Source organism: Phyllobates terribilis, unplaced genomic scaffold, assembly GCF_046119375.1.
Source record: "Phyllobates terribilis strain yellow unplaced genomic scaffold, ASM4611937v1 Scaffold_1__5_contigs__length_1240528914, whole genome shotgun sequence".
NCBI lineage: Eukaryota > Metazoa > Chordata > Amphibia > Anura > Dendrobatidae > Phyllobates > Phyllobates terribilis.
This window is the reverse complement of record NW_027362761.1, coordinates 1092738093-1092763154: the sequence shown is the minus strand read 5'-3', so window position 1 is coordinate 1092763154 and position 25062 is coordinate 1092738093. Positions and strand designations below refer to the sequence as shown.

Here is a 25062-nt window from a genome sequence, read left to right as displayed (position 1 = left end):
GATATTCAGATGAAAACGACAAATGAACTCCCAACCTGTCACAAAAGGCACGCCAAAAACGAGCCACGAACTGAGGTCCCCTATCAGAAACCATGTCAGTAGGAACACCATGGAGTCTGACAAGTTCCTTGACAAAGGCCTTAGCGAGTGTCTTAGCGCAGGGCAGTTTGATGAAGGGAACCAAGTGACACATCTTGCTAAAACGGTCCACGACCACCCAGATGACCGTGAAACCCTCAGAGGAGGGAAGGTCAGTAATAAAGTCCATAGCCAGATGTGTCCAAGGTGCACTAGGAACCTCCAGAGAGCAAAGCAACCCCGCAGCAGGAGTATGAGAAGACTTTGATCTAGCACACACAGTACATTGACGCACCCACTTAATGACTTCCTTATGCCATCCAGGCCACCAAAAACTGCGACCCACAAGTCTCTTGGTCTCAGAAATTCCTGGATGACCTGCCAACCGAGACTCATGACACTCAACAAACAAATCTCTCCTAAAGGTCCTAGGCACAAACAACCTCCCATGGGGAGTGTTAGATGGGGCATTCTCCTGTGCTTTAAGAATCTCATCTTCCAAAACGGAGTCCAATGCAGCAATCACAACACCTTCTTGTAAAATGCTCTCCTCCTCCTCAGCACCGACCATGGGAGAAAAGCTGCGAGACAACGCATCAGCTTTAACATTCTTGGTACCCGGGATGTCAGTAACGGAAAAATTAAACCGCGAAAAAAAAAGTGCCCACCTAGCCTGACGGGCATTCAAGCGCTTGGCAGCATCAAGATAGATCAGATTTTTATGATCAGTGAAAACCTGAATGTTAAATTCAGCACCTTCCAAGAGATGACGCCAGTGTTCAAATGCGAGTTTAATAGCCAGCAATTCCCGATTACCAATATCGTAATTAAGTTCAGTCTCAGAAAATTTTTTTGAAAAAAAGGCACAGGGATGTACTCCATCCTTGTTTTCCTGAGACAACACCGCACCGACCCCCACAGAAGAAGCATCAACCTCAACCAAAAACGGCTTAGTCACATCAGGCTGCATAAGGATGGGGGCAGAGCTGAACCTCTCCTTTAGAAACACAAACGCTTCAATGGCCTCAGTAGTCCACTGAACCGTATTAGCACCTTTCCTGGTGAGATCGGTCAGTGGTTTAACAATAATAGAAAATTTTTTAATGAATTTTCTGTAATAATTGGCGAAACCCAAAAACCTCTGTATCGATTTCAAACCAATAGGCCTAGGCCATTCCTGCACAGCTTGAACTTTCACCGGGTCCATCTCAAAGCCCTCGCTGGAGATAATGTAGCCCAAAAAACTAATTCTCTGTACAGCAAGCTCACATTTCTCCAGCTTAGCAAAAAGCGAATTGTCAATTAATAACTGTAATACCTCACGTACGCTCCGCCAATGAGACTCCAGATCAGGCGAATAAATCAAAATGTCATCCAAATACACAACCACATTTTTGCCGATCAAAGGTCTAAGGATGTCATTAATAAGATTCTGAAAAAATGCTGGTGCATTGATAAGACCAAAAGGCATAACCAGATTCTCAAAATGACCCACAGGAGTGTTAAAAGCAGTCTTCCATTCATCACCCTCCTTCATGCGCATCAAATTGTATGCCCCCCGGAGATCAATTTTAGAGAACCACTTGGCCCCCACTAACTGGTTAAACAAATCAGGAATCAATGGCAGTGGGTAGGGATTACGTACAGTAATTTTATTAATCTCGCGAAAGTCCAGACAAGGACGTAAACCGCCGTCCTTTTTGTTAACAAAAAAAAATCCAACAGCCACAGGTGACTTAGAGGGTCTGATATGACCGGTGGCCAAGCTCGTCTGTATGTATTCCTCCAAAGCCTTTCTCTCAGGAATAGTAAGATTAAATAAACGACTTTTAGGAAGAGTCGCTCAAGGGACAAATTCAATGGTACAATCATAGTCTCTATGGGGAGGCAAAATTTGCGACTCCTCCTCAGAAAAAACTTTCCAAAAATCCTGAATAGGTACAGGTAATTCCCCTTTATCCACAGCAGCAATGCGCCCGTTACAACACTTGTCATAACACTTCGGGCTCCAGGACTTAATTTCATTAGTAGACCAATCCAGTGCAGGATTGTGCAATTTTAACCAGGGTAACCCCAAAATTACTGGAAAAGGCAAATTATTTAATACTACCAAATGCAAATTTTCTTGGTGAATACCATTAATAGTGAGGGGAAATTCATAAACCTTGTGAGTAACACATTTTGAAGGGAGAGCCATCGACAGAAACCATGGCAATAGGGGATGACAACAGTTTGGGTTTTAATTTCAGTTTTTCCAAGAATCCCCCATCAATCAGATTCCGAGTAGAACCACAATCCACAAATACCCGAAATTCAATTAATTCTTCCTGAGCTGCAGTAGTAGCAGAAAGAAATACCCCCTTAGTGTTTAAACAGGCTATACGGGCGTAACTGACCTCTTTTTTTTTTTTTTCTTTGTTCATACGAAGCACACAGTTCTTAATGAAATGGTCAGATTTTCCGCAATAAAAGCACAAACCTTCAGAAAACCTGCGGTCTTTTTCCTGAGAGCGGGGTGACATCGCCCCAATCACCATCGGCTCTCCAATGTCAGTACAGACCCTCTCAAGAGTAGGAGCTGACATGGCAAAGGATTTACTCTCATTAACCCTTGCACGCAGTCTCCTGTCCACCCGTATAGCTAATTGCATTGCCTCCTGCAAGTTTCCAGGTGTAGGATAAGCAATAAGCAGATCCTTAACCCTTTCACCTAGCCCAGCAAGAAACAAACTTTTCAGAGCTGAATCGTTCCACCCCACCTGAACAGACCACCGACGGAAGGGAGTACAATAATTTTCCACATTACCTGATCCCTGTCTCAAAAGTCTCAATTCCGTCTCAGCTGATGAGGCACGATCAGGATCATCATACAACAACTCCAAAGCAGAAAAAAAACTATCCACTGATCTAAAGCACGGATCACTAGGTTGGAGAGAAAAGGCCCATCCCTGAGGTTCTTTGCGCAAAAGTGACATTATGAACCCTATGCGCTGTGATTCATCACCTGAGGATCTGGTCTCAAACGAAAATACAATAAACAAGCATTTTTAAAGAAAAAAAAATCTTGTTGTTCACCAAAAAATAAATCAGGCAATCGTACCTTTGGCTCCACAAAATGCGCTCCAGAACAGCTACTCACGTGTTGTTGGAGCTCGGCCACCTCCAGAGAGAGTCCCTGCAGGCGTTGAGCCAAATCCTGAACCGACACCATGATGGAAACTGGAGGTCTTTCCTTAGAGATATTTTTGGGCTGGACTTACTGTTATGATAGGCTACAAGCACTAAGGAAAGACAGGAGATCTGTCCCTACAATAGAACTAAGCTAGATCCCTACGATGTAACGGGGAACCTTATCCTGCGATCAGACCCGCTAAAGTCCTCAGCTAGTCTGATTGAAGACCAATAGATGTGAGGGAGGGATCCCTACAAGAACTAGGGACTGGGAGAAAGATGGACACCTCCTAGCGGAAATTGTAGCAGTAAAAAGACAAACACACAACATAGAACATAAAGGTCAAAAGACCTAGCTAAACTGACTGAGAAAGGTTACAAAGCACCTGGCTAGCTTAAGAGTAGATATTACAATGAAGTCCAGCATGGCCAGAAGGGCGGAGCAGGATTAAATAGGCAAAAAGGTCATGAGACCAGCAAAATAGAAAAAACCTAACAGGAGCGTTCTAACAGAGGGGGGCACACATACCAGGATTTGTGGGATTAGGGGTACCATGCATACCAGGATGGAGGGGTACCACACATACCAGTATTGGGGGGAGGAGACCATGCATACCAGGATTGGGGGGTGAGGGGACCATGCATACCAGGATTGGGGGGTGAGGGGACCATGCATACCAGGATTATGGGGTGAGGGGTTCATGCATACTAGGATGAGGGGTACCACACATACCAGGATTGGGAGGTGAGGGGACCATGCATACCTGGATTGCGGGGTGAGGGGACCATGCATACCAGGATTGGGAGGTGAGGGGACCATGCATACCAGGATTGGGAGGTGAGGGGACCATGCATACCAGGATTGCGGGGTGAGGGAACGATGCATACCAGGATTGCGGGGTGAGTGGACCATGCATACCAGGATTGGGGGGTGAGAAGTACCACACATACCAGGATTGGGGGGTGAGGGGACCATGCATACTAGGATGAGGAGTACCACACATACCAGGATTGGGGGTTGAGGGGACCACACGTACCAGGATTGGGGGTTGAGGGGACCACACGTACCAGGATTGGGGGTTGAGGGGACCATGCATACCATTATTGGGGGGTGAGGGGACCATGCATACCAGGATTGGGGGTTGAGGGGACCATGCATACCAGGATGAGGGGTACCACACATACCATTATTGGGGGGTGAGGGGACCACGCATACCATTATTGGGGGGTGAGGGGACCTAGGGATGAGGGGTACCATGCATACTAGGATGAGGGATGGGGTGCCATGCATACCAGGATGAGGGGTACCATGCATACCAGGATTGGGGATGAGGGGTGCCATGCATACCAGGATTGGGGATGAGGGGTGCCATGCATACCAGGATTGGGGATGAGGGGTGCCATGCATACCAGGATTGGGGATGAGGGGTGCCATGCATACCAGGATTGGGGGATGAGGGGTGCCATGAACACCAGGATTGGTGGGAGGGGACCATGAATACCAGGATTTGGGATGAGGGATGGGGTGCCATGCATACCAGGATTGGGGGTGAGGGATGGGGTGCCATGCATACCAGGATTGGGGGTGAGGGATGGAGTGCCATGCATACCAGGGTAGGATGATGGGGACAGGATGGGGGCAGCACAAATACCAGGAGGGGGGCAGCACATACCAGCATGGGAGACCACATACCAATAAAAATGCTCGCCACCCGGGCGTAGAACGGGTTCAATAGCTAGTTAAGTATAATAGTGGGTTCCAAGCAGAAAACTGTTGAAGATTGGTTTGGTCACTTCTTTAAACAGCTTGGCCTTTTTGGAAAGCTGAAGTGGTTAAAAGATGCTCATAAGTTTACTAGTGATGACCGCAAGTGCTCCTTACTAGAGTTTGCCGAGGGTGCTCGGGTATTTACCGAATATCGCTGGTGCTCGAGTTAGATGCTCAAGTCCTGCGGATGCATGCTTCACGGCTGTTAGACACAAAACATGCGGGGATTGCACTTGTTTGTCAGGCAATCCCTGCATGTTTTATGGGAGTCTAACAGCCACGAAACATGCGGGCGTGGGGACTCAAACATGTCACTCCAGCACCCGCGATACTCGGTGCATACCCGAGCACCCTAGGGAAATTTGAGTAACGAGCACTTGTGCTCATCACTACTGACTATATGAACAGCAAGACGCTTTGCATAGAAATACATAGTTTTTGTGAGTTTTATGAGCGCTTTTTCAGTTGCTCTTCAGAGCATAAAAAGAAATCCATACGATATGCTTAGTAAGTTTTTTTAGTTTTTCTTTTGCTTTTGGCCCCATGGTTCCTTGTTACAACTTAGGTTATGGTTGCACGCTATTGCTTATATGATGGTTATGCAATTGTAGTGTCATAGAAATAGTCTACATTGAGACAGTTTTAATAAAATTGTAATATAAATATTTTAGTAAAATAATGGAGACCCGTCCACATTTCCAGCTCGCTCTGTTTCTTCTGGCCATCACTTGTATAAACCTCGGCACAAATAGCAGCTACCCACTAAGGAAGCGAGTGCTGTGGTGAAGTCACTGACAACGTTACACAGCAGCTGTTTGATATTGTCAAGTTGTGTGAAATTCTTCCACATTTGAGGCCACATAGAGAGCTCAGCCTGTCTATACTAAGCCCCATGGCACCATCCAGTCTGAGCAGTCCTCCACCTTTCATTCTCAGGTATGCAGGACACCAGTTTCCTGGTGCTTAATCATTGTTACTTGCCTTCTCATCACCAGATCACATGTAGCGGGTCACTGTGTTTTCAGCTGCTTTTTAAATTAACTGGATTATTCCAACAATCTTGCTTCCATGTTTTCGGCACGATCTCATTTGCTGCATCTGTTCCTGTTGATAATAAAGGGAGCAATTACAGAGCTTTAAAGTGAATCTCCACCTTCCTATCATTATGTCACTTTTAGGTTAAAAATGTTGTTCTGGTAAATGTATCGATAATATATGTACATAGCAATTACTGCACTGAATCTGGTGTAGATGTAACAGCTACCATTCTTGCAGCCACCATTAGAGGGCGCCCTCTTGTTACTGTATTGAGTTTACTGTATGTCCGTATGCGGGTTACTTCTTTACTCCCCCTAGTGGTGGTTTTAGCATACTGTTTTAGATCCACGTAATGCAGTGGATTGTAAGCTTTTGGCTCATAAAAATGAAAAACTACTACTAGAAAGATTTAATTGGCGCATAATTCTGACCCTAATCACTTGGAACAAAAAAATCAAACATAACCAAAATGGTATTTAAGAGTTGACATTTACTTTTAAGTGACTCAATGTTTGTAGTGTATTGTCACCATACCTAATGTACTCCATTCTGTCAGTTTGGAGCCCCATTTGCCTTATGTCTGATATGGCCACTATAAAGATATGAGGAGAGCCGTGTGAAAGCCATGTGAAGCCGTCTGTGCCGCACCTTTCCTTCCTTTCTATTAGAGTATGCATCGTACCAGCACCGATTACGAAAGTTTGTGCGTCCCACCGCACTCCACATTCCCATGCAGGACTCATTTTGGAAGTAAACCAAACAGGGAGAAAGCAGCAGAACATCAGGTATAGTGAGATTAAACGTATAGTCTCATGGTTAGAGTGCCACGTTAAGCCTTCATTCATGATTTCGCAGTCTGCAAACACACAGTGACTGCAGACTTTTCATTTCAGCTAGGACAACCCCTATAAGTTCTTCATTTGGCCGTTGAGCTCTGGGCAATGTACTGTGTACCGCATACCTGCCACCTCTCCCGGGAGTCTAGGAGGTCTCCGTTTTTTCTGATTACCTCCCAGACATTCTAGAAGAGCTGTCCAATCTTCCAGGCTCCACTAAACTTTTCTGGAAACCTGGGTTTCTGGAAGATTTTTTTTATATATGACAACGGGATGAGCAGCATCGGGCAGTGTGTTCATTATTTGTTTAGGGTGCGTGGGAAAAGGCATGGTGATAGTGGAGAACAGATGTTGGGGGGCATGACCTCCAAAAAGGCACATTGGAAAAACTTTCTGTGGCATACGCGGAAGACATCTTGGCAGCAGAAAAAGTTGTCAAGTGTAGGGCTCCGAGAACTCGGCTATGGTGTGGTTGTTAAACCCGTTACTGTTTTTCTCATTTTTTTTTCTTTTTTTTTATTCATGTTAAAGGTTTAGCTCTGAAACAATCTGATTTTTTTTGTTCAACAAGTAGTGGCAAAGTGGAAACTTTTTGTTCTTTTATTTATTTTGTGTATGACGTCTGAAAGTATAAATGTACAGTGTCCTATCTGTATTAGGAAATGGGTGTGTGTTCTCTATAAAGGATCTCATGGAAGCTTTAGCGAAATGTATACGTTGTGATACAGGGATGTCACGCCTGTCTTACTGACTACGTGCAGTTACAGGATGTTTCAGCTACTTTGGATTATTTTTTTTACCTGGTTATTTTTCTGATTTCTCTGTTTAAATTGTCTATTGTAAATCTGGCCTTAGATATAGTGATGATTTTTTGTGATTATTTCTATAATCATTATAAAATATTACTACAAGGCCATTGTGGCCATCTGCTACTTTCCACTGGGTGCTGAGATGCAGTCCAGTTGGTTGACTACATGGTAATTTGGTTTATTTTTCTAGGGTTTTAGGGTGTATCCATGTTATGTTGGGTTTCCAATTAGCCATTGTATCAGGATCCGTTTTCTTGTCCTTCATCTTATCACAGCTAATGTCAAACTGTCCTCATTTGTCATACAGGTATTTTACTAGTTTGCCTGCTTCCTGGTTTCTTTGCCAGCTTCTATGTTTAATAGTCTGCAATTTCATTGAGCCAGATCAAAAAACACAACATGCAACGTTTTTGGATTTTGCTTTAAGTGTCTGATGCTACAATTGATGCATCGGATGATAACAATCTTTTAGTAATCTAAGAGATGAGTTCCTCAGTCTATTTCCCTGTGGTCTTTATGTAGCATGCAGGAGGGATAAAAACACTGGATAGCTGGATAAATGGAAACAAGGCCTGAGAATTAGAGGACTTGTCAAATGATTCATGCTGCCCAAACCACTGGCATCATGAATCAGATCCTGGCAGCAAGATTGCTGCTAGGTATGTTTTTCTCAGAATTTCTCTAGTATTTAAGAGAAAATGTAGTTTAAAGAGCCAGCCAGGCACTATAGGATGAGATCTGACTAATCTGATGTGGCCCCAGGAGGCTTCCCCTTTCACTTCTCTAGTTGATTGACAGGTCTCTCTCATGTGTGTACATTGGGAGAGACCTGTCAGTCATCTAAAGCAGTTGGGGAGAAGCCGGCCGGGGCAGAAATAGACTAGTCCCATCTCTGCCTATAGTCCCCGTCTGGCTCTTCAAACTGTTTTCTTTGAAGCACCGATTTGTTTCAGTGAAAAATATACCTGGCTGCGATTGTGCAGCCAGACTCTGATTCATTAAACAAAGAAAAAAAAAACAGGAAAAGCTATCCCTTTGCACAAAACACAGTTAAGAAACCAGCAACCAGTATTGGTAAAGTAAACAGTCCGATAAGAGAACCATAATCAGAAGCCTTTGTACAAGCCCAATGTTGTATGAGATTAGAAAAACAAGGTTTTCTCCTGCCCCGTGTCTATAGACTGTACGTGGAATCGCATTTCGACCCCACTCGCGTTCATATGATGGCTGGTCCTGCTAGAATATACAAGTTCTGCCTTCATCTAATTTGTATGGGCCCCTTTAGTCTTCTGTAATGTAATTTTCTAGAATAAATACTTGACCTTTCACTCCATTAGTATACTGTATGTTGTATCAGTGCTGGTGCCCCCACGGGATCCTGTAACGTATGAGCTGTCTGTGCTCTTTTCTTACCCAATCTGCCTGGGCTTGGGCGGTGGTAATAATTGCTTGATAAAGTGGTATGAGTGGTGTTGACACGTTGACTTCCACTGAGAGTCAAGCTTATCAAACTAGTTTGAAGGATGAGTTTGACCTAGTCCATACACTCCCCACCCTTCCTGTTCAGTATCACGTACATGAATGTCATCGGTGTTCGCCTTGTGAAAATCCATCTGCAGCACATCATGGAATAATAAGCAGAATTGTGAGTTTTGCCAGTAATTCCCATGCACTAGCTCTGTAACATAACGTTTTATGCTATACTGCTGGCAGCGTGTCGTTCATCTGGACGTTTATCGTAATGGCAGACAATGGTGTGAAGTCATATTATATTTTATCCTTCTTAATACATTCCAGATGTTTCTAGACTCACATATGATCAAAACCTGCTGAGCTTCATAATGTTGAACTTCATAAATTAGAGTGTTTTGGATCCACAAAAATTCTATTAGGTCTAAATATTTAGTAGTTTTGGAACGTAATATCTTTTGTATTGTTTCAGGTACTAGTCACTGTGTATTGGCTCGGAAAAGCGGCAAACAGCTGTGCGCACTACAGTGGAAATCACTTAGATTTGAAGGAGTTTGAGGGTCTGCTGGCACAAATGAGAAAGGTATGGGATGGTGTAATGATGTAAGTAAGGCGCGAGAGCCAATCCAACAAGCTATATTAGTAAAGACATGAGCCTCGATTGACCTTTTTATGTTTTTCGATTTTGTTTCCAAGTTAGAGTTCTATGCAGACCATACCATTATGTTACCGATCTAGTCTGAACGTTTTATCTTGCCAATTAATATCATTCGTTTTACAACCAAAGGTCCAAGAAAATTAAAACCTCAATTTGTGAATGACCAGCGCAGTCTCTATTAGTCAAATTTGTAACTACACCATTAGGAAAATGCAGGTTGCAATATGTAGGCAATTCTAGGTAAAGTGGTCTTCGAGAATGGCCAGGAAAAAAATAGTGGTTGTGTAGCAGTTTTTTTTTATGTGTAATAGTGGCCCAGTGAGGTCTACAAAAACCCCAAAGCATACTTGCCTCTGCCTCTCCTCCATAGGGGTGTCTGGATCCTAAGCAGGTCTCCTTGCCACCTTTTTCAGTGTGCACATGGGCGTGTGGTCCACACCAGTGACCGGCTTCAGTGGTCTAGATGTACAAGATGTACTACACCCTGTTCTGGTCATACTGACACTGCTGCAGCCACTGATGGGCCGAGAAGATGACGCAAGGAGATCAGAGGTGGATTTAGGCATCGCTAGGAAAAAACGTAAAGTGTTCTTTTTTCTTATTTTTAAAGTGTGTTTGGCCACTTTTAAAGGGAATCTGTCAGTAGGATTAACCATCCTAAGCCATCTACATGGGCTGAATAAAATGATACCTTGATATCTGTGATCCCAAGTCTTACTCCAGAGAGAGATCCACATTTTTCTTTAATATGAAAATGAGCTGTTAAGATCTATGGGCTGGACATAGATCTCCCTGAGAATCTGCCTCCAGAGACTATTTTATATGAAAGGGGGCATTACCAGTGTGAGACATGTAGATCAGAAGAGCGGACTGTCCGTCATTACATGTCTCACACTAGTAACGCCTCCTTTCAAAAATAATGGATGACTATCAAATTGACTGCTAGGACTGAGGGGGAGAAACAGGATATGAATATTAAACATTTTGGAGTGAATATTTTTTTCTCTTTTTGATTATCTCTATTTTGCAACTTTTGTTAGACTCTTGAATTATTTGTTAACGTTCCTAATCCAAAGCACAGGTTGTTTGACATTTGGTATTATGCAATTTTTGCATTGTGAAGGGATAAAACTCATCTGGTCCGGTCTTGCTCAGCTGCAGATGGTTTAGCATTTGATTGATCACAAACATAGAAGCAAATACCTTTATGGAAATATTTGATGACATTGATTGTATTTTTTTTTCTTTTTTTCCCAATATCTCCTTTCATTTCTCATGAACACATCTTGAGAGTTAGTAGACTTTTTTTTGTACTGGCATGGAGCATGGAAAACACTTGTGTGGATGTAAAGATTTTGCTGACATCACTGGCAATAAATTATCTCCTGTTAGACACTGCCCACGTTACTATATGTGTCAGTAATTGCTTTTTCTGTCTGTGCTTTTTGCTAAGTGATGCTGGAATCAACAAGACCTTTATTTAAGAAGAGTTAAGGGTGTTTTTGACTGACCTTTCCTGCAGAGGATTTCCCTCCTTGGCTGAATACTGCTTGCCCTGGGAAAAATGTACCAGGGCTGGACGGTCAAAGGCGGCCATTGTTCTTGTGCTCAGAATGTGTGGGTCAGCTAAGAGAGTTCTCGGTCCCCTGCAGTTATGAGCTGGCAGAGACTGATTTGTCTTTTTGTGTTCATATACTTAGTACAGTACGGTCTCCATAACTTATTCATATATTCAGTATTTTCGGAGAATATTTTAGATGTGTTTTCCAAGTGTTGGTCTGATGACTAGTAACTTACCAGCCTTCCATTAGTACAATTCTACATACAGGACACCTGCCATACACCTTCGCCTATAAGTTTGCTACCTTACACCTTGTAACTGTTCTCTTATTTTTATTTTAGGAAAATGAAGAGATTGAGAGTCCTAAAAGGAGCATCCGTGACAGTGGTTATATAGACTGCTGGGACTCTGAGAGAAGTGACTCTCTGTCTCCCCCAAGACATGGACGAGATGATTCCTTCGATAGCTTGGACTCTTTTGGCTCTCGGTCACAACAGACGCCATCTCCAGATGTAATTCTGAGAGGCAGCAGTGATGGTGAGTGTGATATAGATATCCGTAAAGAACTTTCCAAAGGCCACGTGGCATTTCTCCGGTGACTGTGGGCAGAGTGTAGTATTAATTTGCTAGAAAATGTAGTTTATTCATTATGGAGCTGATGGTTTTCTCCAGGACACATCCATATTACATGGTTAGGTAAGGATTAATTTATATTATGATCCCGCTCTAGAAATACTGTGTCTACAGGCTTGGCCTGGCCCACAGGAGAACAGGAGAATTCTCCGGTGGGCCACCACCCTCTTATATGAGCAGTACTTGGCACGATATACTTGAATCACTATGTAGAGACAAAGGCAGCATCTTACTCACTTAACAATCTACCCAGTTCATTGTTATATAAATGTGTGATTGAGGATAATGTCACATTTACATGTAGCTGAAACGTGGGGCCCTGGAGTTGGTTACTCATGGGCTCTAGGCACTCCAGTCCGACCATGTGTCTAAACCCATGGTGTCTATGGTCAGAAGGCCTCACATGCTTATCTGTACTGCACTACCACATATGGCCTAATGCCATGATCACCTGCGGGGGCAAATAAGGGCACAAATTTGTAGGTAGCACCTCCGTCTTGAGCTTCTTCTTAGCCGTAGGTGGACATGACTGTTGGCTGCATATGGAATGACACGCTTTGATGCTAGTTTTTTTAACGTGGCAGAGATCAGTAAACTCTTTTTAAGGTCTTGTCTGGGATGAGAAAAATGTGAGAGATTTTCTCCTTAAATAGTACAATGTTCCCTGGGTTGTTTCTAATTTTTCAGCTTGCCTTAAAGGAAATTCAGCTGGACTATGATACCACACAATATGTGGAGTGGTGCAGTTCTGTTTTTGGATATTTTTGTAATTCTGCACAACAGCTAAGCTATAAAATGTGCAAATGGAGCATTGATAGATAACCATACTAAGTGCACTTTTTTAGGTACTGATGATAATTTTGGTTCACAAGAGACTGGATACCATTGAGTCAACTTTTACAAAGTGCAAAACTACAGTGGTGTCCAAAAGTATTGGCACCCCTGCAATTCTGTCAGATAATACTCAGTTTCTTCCTGAAAATGTTTGCAATCACAAATTCTTTGGTATTATTATCTTCATTTAATTTGTCTTCAATGAAAAAACACAAAAAAAATTGTCCTAAAGCCAAATTGGATACAATTCCACACCAAACCTAAAAAAGAGGGTGGACAAAAGTATTGGCACTGATTGAAAAATCATGTGATGCTTCTCTAATTCGTGTAATTAACAGCACCTGTAACTTACCTGTGGCACATAACAGGTGTTGGCAATAACTAAATCACACTTGCAGCCAGTTAACATGGATTAAAGTTGACTCAACCTCTGTCCTGTGTCCTTGTGTGTACCACATTGAGCATGGAGAAAAGAAAGAAGACCAAAGAACTGCCTGAGGACTTGAGAAACCAAATTGTGAGGAAGCATGAGCAATCTCAAGGCTACAAGTCCATCTCCAAAGACCTAAATGTTCCTGTATCTTCCGTGCGCAGTGTCATCAAGAAGTTTAAAGCCCATGGCACTGTGGCTAGCCTCCCTAGATGTGGACGGAAAAGAAAAATTGACAAGAGATTTCAACGCAAGATTGTGTGGATGGTGGATAAAGAACCTCGACTAACATCCAAACAAGTTCAAGCTGCCCTGCAGTCCGAGGGTACAACAGTGTCAACCCGTACTATCCGTCGTCGTCTAATGAAAAGGGACTGTATGGTAGGATACTCAGGAAGACCCCACTTCTTACCCCGAGACATAAAAAATCCAGGCTGGAGTTTGCCAAAACTTACCTGAGAAAGCCTAAAACGTTTTGGAAGAATGTTCTCTGGTCAGATGAGACAAAAGTAGAGCTTTTTGGGAAAAAGCATCAACATAGAGTGTACAGGAAAAAGAAAAGAACACGGTCCCTACAGTCAAACATGGCGGAGGTTCCCTGATGTTTTGGGGTTGCTTTGCTGCCTCTGGCACTGGACTGCTTGACCGTGTGCATGGCATTATGAAGTCTGAAGACTACCAACAAATTTTGCAGCATAATGTAGGGCCCAGTGTGAGAAAGCTGGGTCTCACTCAGAGGTCATGGGTCTTCCAGCAGGACAAAGACCCAAAACACACTTCCAAAAGCACTATAAAATGGTTTGAGAGAAAGCACTGGAGACTTCTAAGGTGGCCAGCAATGAGTCCAGACCTGAATCCCATAGAACACCTGTGGAGAGATCACAAAATGGCAGTTTGGAGAAGGCTCCCTTCAAATATCAGGGACCTGGAGCAGTTTGCCAAAGAAGAATGGTCTACAATTCCAGCAGAGCATTGTAAGAAACTCATTGATGGTTACCGGAAGCGGTTGTTCGCAGTTATTTTGGCTAAAGGTTGTGCAACCAAGTATTAGGCTGAGGGTGCCAATACCTTTGTCCGGCCCTTTTTTGGAGTTTTGTGTGAAATGATCAATGATTTGATTTTTGCTGCATTCTCTTGTGTTTTTTCCTTGCAAGCAAATTAAATGAAGATAATAATACCAAATAATTTGTGATTGTAATCATTTTCAGGAAGAAACTGAGTATTATCTGACAGAATTGCAGGGGTGCCAATACTTTTGGCCACCACTGTATAAAACTGACCAGTACCTCTTAACAGAATAATGCAAGTGTGAATATGTGCACGCTGCTATGACTGGATAATATACAAACAAAAGAATAGGCCAATTCATGAGCGTCCACTAGCCATGGCAAGGCTGTTTTTAATTAATGCTGGATCCTACCTTCTCTTAAATTTGTAGGCTTTTAGCCCGAGAGAAGTATGTTTGATAAATATTAGATTTAGGTTATCATCAAAGAAAGGTCCCCTTGTTGTGGCTGATGGGCTTTTATGAATTGGCCAATTTATGTGCCAAGTACCTTCATTTTTAGAAGTATATTCTATACATCAGTAATGCAGTTCATTTTTTATATTTTCAATGTGTGCAAACATTTTAGGGCTTAAACTGGCTGCTGTATTGTTTTGTAGCTTCTTAGTGTCTTATTCAACTATGAAATCAGTCTGCATGTGGCATATAGCTTAAAACTTCTGTCCCCTAGCTTCAGTTTGTTTAAAAAAACAAACAAACACAGAAATGGTGCTTCACTCACCATCCCCCAGTCCAGTGTGGAGTCTCACCCTCTCCTTCCATTGTCCTATTGTCTGTAGCGCTGATGTCAAATTAACAACATTGCAGTAATTAACTGAGCTCAACGGCTTGTGCCGTCAACTCGGGCAAAGTCGCTGAACGAAGTTACAGGCTGCAGTGCTGTGAATGTGATGTCAGCACCTCAGGCAATACCCAGACACAGGATGGACCTGTGCAAGGTGAGTAAAAGCACAGTTGTTGGTTTTTTTTTTATTTAAAACAAACTGCATTTGGGTGACAGGAGTTTTCCAAAACCCAAAAAACTCTTTGAATAGTGCAAGAAAATACAATTTTATTCTGAGGCTGCATGATTTCTTGTGCTTTCTTTTCATGTGTCCTTGTAGCCTAATATACGTCTCGGGAGCATCTGGAACAAAAATGACAGCAAACATTGGCCACTTTTGACATGGTGACAGGTCCTCTTTAAAAATAATTTCAAGAAATGCTAAAAGAATATTGTGCAGGCTTATACTGTATTAGGCTTTGTGAAAACATTGTAGAAAATCACAAGAAAATACACATCCTCAGATTGAATTGTGCAAGACTAATACAACTTTAAGCCATATGCTGCCTTTAGACTTAAAGGAAGGTTGAATAAGGCACTTTGTAGAAATGGAAATATGGTATCCAGTCTCTTGTGAACTAAAAACATCAGTAGCACCGAACAAAGAGTGCACAACATATCGTTTTCTAACAATTCTCACAGCTTGTGCCTTAGTTGTCCAGAATTAAAAAAGAAAAAAAAAACATCCAAAACCAGTCACACCAGTGTATGTAAGCAACCCATGCACTTTCAATGGCTGTCCACCTTGTTTGTCCCTCTGACAGCTGTGGGTGCATGTGTCCTAAGTGGGGGAAAAAAACATTACTGGACATTTCTGTTGAAGGCTTATCTCCTCTGAGAGAAAGAGGATAGAGCAAGTTTCTTTTTTTCCCCAGACTTAGGCTTGACGAATATCAGCTGAACATGTCATACATATGAGCTGGTTGGCCAATTTCGCTAAAAATGGCAGCTTCCGCTGATGTAATTCTCATGTGCATATGTAAGAGTGGTGGACTGTACGGTGACGTTTTTAACCCTGAAGACAACAATCACGTTATGTAAATAATGTCATGCATTTTTATAAATATATTGTGTCATGTCAAGTGTGAACTATGTCCCGCGGTTCTTATCGTGTATTGTGATATAGACTGATATGATAATGTATAGTGCATGAGGACTGTAGAGGTAATGCATAAGTGTGTCATGTATAATGTGGATAGTGTAGGATAAGTCACAGATAGTGACATTAGAGTATAGTATAGGATGTAAATAGTTGACTGTAAAATAGTGTTTTGTAGGGAAGTTCTGCCCAGCAACAGACAGCGGGGTAAGTTAGAGTTAAGAGTTGGGACTAGCCTACAGTGGGAGGGGATAGTGCCAGGGCAAGCAGGCTGCTTCCTGGGGATGGTGCCAGGGAAAGCAGGCTACTTCCTGGGGATAGTGTAAGGGAAAGCAGGCTACTTCCTGGGGATAGTGTCAGGGAAAGCAGGCTACTTCCTGGGGATGGTGCCAGGGGGAAAGCAGGCTACTTCCTGGGGATGGTGCCAGGGGGAAAGCAGGCTACTTCCTGGGGATGGTGCCAGGGACAGCAGGCTACTTCCTGCGGATGGTGCCAGGGACAGCAAGCTACTTCCTGCGGATGGTGCCAGGGACAGCAGGCTACTTCCTGGAGATGGTGCCAGGGAAAGCTGGCTACTTCCTGATGAGTCAGATAAAGTTTAGAGAGTAACAAGTGTGCAGTGCTGCAAAGGGGTAATCCACAACTAGAAGAGACTGGAGCGAGGAATAAAGCGATCCTGACGAGAGTTACTGACTAGACTGAGAGACCTTCCAGAAGGCATTATCGGATAACACGCCGAGTCACTTTAAACCTGAGAGCTTGCTAGTGCTGAAGGTAATGGACCGAAAGAGAACGGAGAGTGTGGGACTAGTGGGAGTCCCAAGCAGTAGAACCAGGTCATCCATAGTGATAGAACCCAGAACCGCTGAGTGAGTAGAGAGAAACTCTCCGATCAGGACTGTGGCCTAGAAGCTGGGTTCTGGTGAAGTAGAGACGAAACAGATAAGCTGCAGAGCCCTGGGGCAGCCTACAGAGTAAGGATACAGTAGGAATGGAAAGGCTTCTTACTGTGAAGGAAACGTGCTTAAGACTGTGTACCCGTTATCCCCTGTACATAACCCTTATCAAGTGCAGTAAAGTCCCCATGTTTGAACTAAAGTCTCCTTTATTAATTTGTGATGTTCGTGGTCCTGGTCAGCCAACACCATTGGTAAAGGTGGCCTGAATGGGCACACCTACACCCAGCCAGAACTAATGTTTTCCTGTAAAGTGCCAGGGAGTTATGGAGCAGCAGCTCGTCCACGGCTACCGCCCTTGGTCACTTTACATATGTATATAACTGAAACTACAGTCATCAGACAAGAAGCAATTTACAGTAGTTATTATGTAATCTGCATTTACACCCTGCAGAATAATAATAAAAAATAAGGCAACAAAAACTATTGCTCTACTCTGAATTGCTGAAGTCTATAAAAAAGGTCTGTGATTGTAGCGGAGTGCTCCATGGTATTCTCGCGTACTATAGATGCGTCAGGAGAGTACTTCTAGGACGGACTCGTTTTACAGCTCAAATACCTGCGGTTGAACAAACATCTTCCCGGCACCTTTACAGTTTTCAGATGGCCTTATATTTACCCAGCGTTTTTGATTTCTGCAGACAAAATCATTCAGCGATACTTTTGTGAACATGAAAAGTCCATGCAATAAAAATATCTCCGTATCAAAATATGGGAGCTCACTCTCGCGTGCAATTGTTGTTTGCTTCCAAGTAACATTACAATAAATTCTTTGTTTTCCACTAAGTTCTCAATTATGGGGCAATTATGGGACTAATGCATGTAAATGAAGGAGAATGAACTGCACTACCAGTCATGTCCTTTAGACAAGAGTGGTGCTGTTTGTAGAAAACACAAGCACTCTTTTTTTCCTCTTTTTCTTGCCTCCGGTGTACTCAAAAACATAGAGACAAAAATAATAATTTTTTGTGTGCCATTCACTAACACTTGTACAATGTGTTAAAATGGAACTATATCTTTATTATGGAATTGTTTTATTATTTTATAACACTGCAATCAATACAATGGGGGAAATAAGTATTTGATCCTTTGCTGTTTTTGTAAGTTTGCCCACTGACAAAGACATGAACAGTCTATAATTTTAAGGGTAGGTTAATTTTAACATTGAGAGATAGAATATCCCCAAAAAAAATCAAGAAAATCACATGGAGGTAAGAAACCTTGTTGAATATCTTATCAGAGAAATCTGCTTCTTTCTCCTCCTGAACTGATCATTTTCAAAGCTCTCAATTCATGGGTAGAATCTGTATTCAGTGAAGACAGATTATCACATTACTGAGATAGGAGATGGCAGCTGCTACTGATGAAATTCTATGTAGAGGGAGGGGCTTTGCATCTAGCTCCTCCCCCTCACCTCCACATAGAATGTTATGAGCATCAACTGCCATCTCCTATCTCAGTAATATGACAATCTGTCTTCACTGAATAAATATTTTACTAATGAATTTAGAGTTCTAAAAATTAATTCATCAGTCCTGGTGGGGAAAGAAGAAGATTTCTCTGATAAGATATATTACAAAGTTTCTTATATCCACGTGTACTATTGATTTATGAAATAAAGAGTAACCATCGTTTTAATTTTTAACTACATCTAAAATAGGAGTTAAAGAAATTGTTCGGGTTAGTGTTTTTTTTTTTTTTTAAATCTCACAATTTCCTAATGTTTTTGCATTTTTGAAACGCGCCTTATTAGTCCTATCCTTAGAGACTTAGTGATTCCCCGGCCTCTCAGTACTCCCTTTCAGCGTAGTACCTCAGCACATGCCCAATATCATGCATATTACTTTTTCCTGCTTTTTTCCCCATGTATGTGATATCTGAAATTACATTATGTACATGGCTGGTGTGACGTGAAGGAGGTTTGTACGCATGCACTGTGAGAAGAAGCACTTCACTCTGCACGTGTATGTGACATCACTTATGACCAAGCATACGCTGGTGGATAGCCTGAGTAGGCGAAAATCACATGCGTACGGTACAGCACGGGATTGAGCACATTGCTGGAAAAGAGGACCTAGCGCCATGTCCCCCATAAGCACCAGAGTCATAAAATTGTGATCAAACATCTTCTCCATCCGGTGATGCTCATTTCTGTATTAGGAAGTGAGTGACATTGATGACACTGCCAGGAGCATGATGAGACAAGCATCTAGTTGGCACGTATTGTGAACCTTTGCTTTTTATTAAAATAAGACATGCACAATACCGCTGTCATTGCACTTATCCTGGCAGGCATCTGTCAATGCAACAGGATCATCTCCCGACGTAGAAGCGAGCATCACCGGAAAGAATCTTTTAATAAGGTATAAACAAAAATAAATGCATAAAATACTTTAGGATATAAAGTAATAAAAAAAATCTTCGTCCTTGACAACCCACTTCTTTGTACCTTTCTTGTGTATACAGCTCCTATGCAAGCGTATATGTGTCTATGGTAATAGACTACAGCTGCACTTTTCCGCCTCTACTGTCTGTAGTTAAGAGAAAGGAGAAAGTGCCCTCTTCTCTGTATAACCTTCAGTATACATTTTCTGCCCTCGTTTTTTCTCCTTTGGCTGCAAGCCGTTGAGAGGGCAGAGAGAAGTAGTACTCATAGACACATATAGGTCTGCAAAGGAACTGTATACACAAAAAGGTCTAAATGTGCTTAAAGGGGCACTCAAAGACTAAGATTTTTTAAAAATTACTTTATACTATTATGTTATGTTTTTTTTTTTTTTTATTTATACTGTAGGGGTTCTCTGGTAGCCACTTGGAGGGTAACTGCTTGGAACACAAAGCCACAGAGGTTTTTATTTATATCACACATGGAATAGTGTTTATTTCCACTGGTTGCACAGCACCAAAACTAAACCATAAACATTAAATCCCTAGCTTTGTGCAGGCACTAACTAAACAATACAGACCTTGGCTACTCAGACACGGCTGAGCTAGTCTCAGTTTGGGCACACAAAACAGCTATTATCTGTAGCAGCCAGTGATACCTGCAGTTTGGTGCACACAGCTTGTGCAGTCTCTTTTTAGAAATTCTGGTTTGTCTCTTTTCAGCTCCAGCGCAACCCACTCTGCTCCTCTTCCCCCAGCTGACTGAGAACAGTGAACACCTAGCATGGTTCTAGTCATAGCTATCCAGGTGCAGCTAATCAGGACCTGTAGTGCTAGGATTTACCCGTAGCCTACCTGGCTTTGCATTATTACATTATTAAAAAGTTTTTCTTGTGCTTCTTGCTTCCACATTGGGAGGTGTGCGACGCTAATGCTGTTATGTCAACTGGTGCCTGCAAAGACAACGAAAAGTCAGCAGGTATCATGCATAAGTCTTCTATTCAATTGGATGTGTGAAGGTAGATAGATATTAGTAAATATTAATAAATATTACAATGTGTTCCCTTTCTTATTGTGGACTGTTACTTCTACACTTTTAGTTGTGTATAGAAGCAGAAGTGTGAAGATCACTAGTATCTGACACTGTATACAGCCCCATAAAACACCAATGTTATTGTAAACTATTTTAAACCTTGGCCGCTCTCTCCAAATACTTCCACAACGTCATAATGTCCTTTATTAAAGCAGCAGTGGCTAAATAGCTGAGGAATGTAATAAAGTTGAAAACTGTACAAAAAAACAAACAAGCAGTGGAGGAAATAAGACCTAGTGTATATATCTGAAGATCGAGGATTGAGGCTTGGCAGGAAGACTTGCTAGGATACCCGACATGGAAACAAAGCAAGGTTAAGTGGTTTTGCTATAAATCTGCCCACACAAGAGTTGGGTTTCAATGTGACATTTTCTCAAAACATAATGAAATATTTATAAAGCACTTATGTCGATGGGCTGCAAAATGAGATCTAAATATGCACAGCAGGAGCTGGAAGGGCCGACGGCTTTAACAAGTCTCAGTATAAATTCTGGCAGATTACTTGAAGTCGGTTATGAGTCTGGATTGTACAGGAGATTGCACGGACATATTTTACATAAGGCCTATAATATAATCTCCTACATTCTTGTCTTCTTGTGTAAAGTCTACACCTTCCAAATGGATGGAATATCAGGACTTTAGTGTAGTCAGTAGATCACATATGCCAAATCTGGTCCACAGGGTTAGTATATTTGGACCATAACGCCAGGTGGGTCCCCCTCCCGGCATCGCACTTTCACCCAGCATCACACTTTCAACTATATAGACATCCTAAATACCAATACCATTGAATGCAATTATGGAGAAGGCAGCGGATGCTCCCTCTTCCATCATTCCCCCTCTGCATCTGACGTCTCAGCACAGCGGGCGCGATAATGTTATTACAACGCGACCGCTAAACTGAGATGTGCAGAGGATTTGAAGAGACCGGAGCAGCCGGGGAATAGGCAGAGGTTAGTATTTTATTTATTTTTTTTTTTTAAATGTGGGGCCTATTATACTGTATGGAGCACTATATGGGGCCAGTTATACTGCATGGAGGACTATGCGGGGCCAATTATACTGTATGGATAACTATGTGGGGCCATTATACTGTATGGAGCACTATGCGGGGCCATTATACTGTACGGAGGACTATGTGGGGCTCTTTATACAGTATGGCGCACTATGAGGGGTCATACTGTATGGAAGGCAATGCAGGGCCCCGTTATACTGTATGGAGAACTATGTTGGGCCCATTATACTATGTGGAGCATTTTTTGTGCCCATTATACCCTATGAAGTACTATATGGGGCCATTATACCTTAATACTGCACTATGTTGGGCCCATTATACTGTATGGAGGACTATATGGGGCCATTACACTGTATGGAGGACTATGTGGGGCCCATTATTCTGTATGGAGGACTATGTGGGGCCCATTATTCTGTATGGAGGACTATGTGGGGCAATTATTCTGTATGGAGGACTATGTGGGGCCATTATTCTGTATGGAGGACTATGTGGGGCCCATTATAATGTATGGAGGACTATGTGGGGCCATTACACTGTATGAAGGACTATGTGGGGCCCATTATTCTGTGTGGAGGACTATGTGGGGCAATTATTCTGTATGGAGGACTATGTGGGGCAATTATTCTGTATGGAGGACTATGTGGGGCAATTATTCTGTATGTAGGACTATGTGGGGCCATTACACTGTATGGAGGACTATGTGGGGCCCATTATTCTGTGTGGATGACTATGTGGGGCCCATTATTCTGTGTGGAGGACTATGTTGGGCAATTATTCTGTATGGAGGACTGTGTGGGGCCATTATTCTGTATGGAGGACTATATGGGGTCCATTATGCTGTATGGAGGACTATGCGGGCCCCATTATTCTGTATGGAGGACTATGTGGGGACATTACACTGTATGGAGGACTATATGGGGTCCATTATTCTGTATGGAGGACTATATGGGGTCCATTATTCTGTATGGAGGACTATGTAGGGCCCATTATTCTGTATGGAGGACTATGTGGGGCCCATTATTCTGTATGGAGGACTATGTGGGGCCCATTATTCTGTATGGAGGACTATGTGGGGCCCATTATTCTGTGTGGAGGACTATGTGGGGCAATTATTCTGTATGGAGGACTATGTGGGGCAATTATTCTGTATGGAGGACTATGTGGGGCAATTATTCTGTATGGAGGACTATGTGGGGCAATTATTCTGTATGGAGGACTATGTGGAGCCCATTATACTGTATGGAGGACTATGTGGGGCCATTACACTGTATGGAGGACTATGTGGGGCCATTACACTGTATGGAGGACTATGTGGGGCCCATTATTCTGTGTGGAGGACTATGTGGGGCCCATTATTCTGTGTGGAGGACTATGTTGGGCAATTATTCTGTATGGAGGACTATATGGGGTCCATTATGCTGTATGGAGGACTATGCGGGCCCCATTATTCTGTATGGAGGACTATGTGGGGACATTACACTGTATGGAGGACTATATGGGGTCCATTATTCTGTATGGAGGACTATATGGGGTCCATTATTCTGTATGGAGGACTATGTGGGGTCCATTATTCTGTATGGAGGACTATGTGGGGTCCATTATTCTGTATGGAGGACTATGTGGGGTCCATTATTCTATATGGAGGACTATGTGGGGTCCATTATTCTGTATGGAGGATTATGTGGGGTCCATTATTCTGTATGAAGGACTATGTGGGGCCCATTATTCTGTATGGAGGACTATGTGGGGCCATTATTCTGTATGGAGGACTGTATGGGGATTACAGTTGGAGAATCCTACTGTGATTGGGTCACCATTTTTTGTTGGGGGAATTCAGGGAGGGGGGTACAGTAGGGTCATCATACTGTGCATGTGGAGGAATTCACTGTGGGGGTATCTTGCTGTGTTTTGGGGCACTTTTGTTTGCATCATTCTTTATTATCTGTATTATTCAAGGTTTTTTATCCTGTTATTACATATTTAAATTAGGTCATTGGGTCATATGCATTTATTGCTCTTGCATATTATATTATTCCTATATTTTATTGTAAAACCTATTAATCAAAATGTACTTTGTTGGTGGGACAACCACTGTAAGTTTGTTTCTATATGAAAACGTTCATGGTTTTATTTGATGATAAAGAAAAACTTCCTCACTTGTAGACATGGCCATGGCTTTGTCCAAGTTTTTAATTTTGTCCCTCTGTGTGTTTGCGTTTGACATCCCTGCCGTAAATTAAATGGACCAATGGGTCAATGTGTGTAAAACATTGTTCTTACCTCCACTCCTTTTTTTCAATCTGATCTTATCTTTCATTTTTTTCAGGAAGAGGAAGCGATTCAGAGTCTGATTTACCTCACAGACGGCTACCTGATGTTAGGAAAGATGATATGTCCGCCAGACGGGTGTCTTTTGGCGAAAACAAAATAATAGTGCCTTTTAACCAGTACCTCCCTAACAAGAGCAACCAGACAGCTTACATCCCAGCTCCCCTGCGCAAGAAGAAGGCTGAACGGGAAGACTACCGGAAAAGCTGGAGCACCGCCACTTCACCATTAGGCGGAGAAAGGCCATTCAGGTACTTGAGTATTACCATAACGGCACTGTGTGCTTGCTTCATATCTTATTTTAATTTCCAGTTATACCTGACATTAGTAGTATAGTATCCTGTATAATCAGTGCTGGTGACCAATACTTTCTATGGATTCCAGATCAACACTGGCCCAGGTCTAATCCGGTAATGTTTACCTGACACCTAGCCTTGGGTACTTCATAATAGATTGGTTAATTACTTTTATTTATTAGGGTTTTATTTAGCTTTTTCTTATATTTAGGCCCCATTCATGTTCACATACGCATTCTATCCATGGTTTTCACGGATGGAACACATACCATTATAGTCTATGGTGATGTTCCCATGTCCATGTTGTTTTTGTGAACCGTGTGGCCTCAAGAAAATCACTGACCGGTCCATTTTTATTTATTTGTAGAGGACTACATGAATGTCATCAGTGTACAGTCCGTGTGCTGCCTGTGATTAAAGGGGTTGTTATTCAGGACTATATTCATTTTTCTGTGAGCCTAAGAACGAAGAACCAAGTAGTTGCTAAATACCTGCCTGTTCTGTCCAACGTAGATCTTTAAAGAAAATAAATGAATAAAATATATGGCAAAGCTTCTCCTGTCCTCTGCAATGCTAAAGAGGTTATCCATAACTAAATAATTTTTTTTTAATATAAGCCTAAAAAACTTACAGGCAGGTAGTTGCTAATTAGTTAGAGACTACCTGTCTGTTCTACCTGGTGCTGGCTAAGAGCGGTCACCCTTCTCCTGCCAGC

The 25062-nt window shown here is 42.4% G+C and overlaps 1 protein-coding gene across 8 annotated transcripts in view; it reads left to right on the top strand.

Moving 5' to 3' along the window:
• Positions 1-25062, top strand: part of LIMCH1 (LIM and calponin homology domains 1) — a 365336-nt gene that overhangs the window by 255808 nt on the left and 84466 nt on the right. For all 8 annotated transcript variants that reach the window (XM_073645636.1, XM_073645633.1, XM_073645646.1 and 5 more), the window contains exons 6-8: positions 9643-9753; positions 11731-11926; positions 24050-24302. In XM_073645636.1, coding sequence (XP_073501737.1) covers positions 9643-9753; positions 11731-11926; positions 24050-24302 — 560 coding nt within the window. The remainder of the gene's footprint in view (positions 1-9642; positions 9754-11730; positions 11927-24049; positions 24303-25062) is intronic.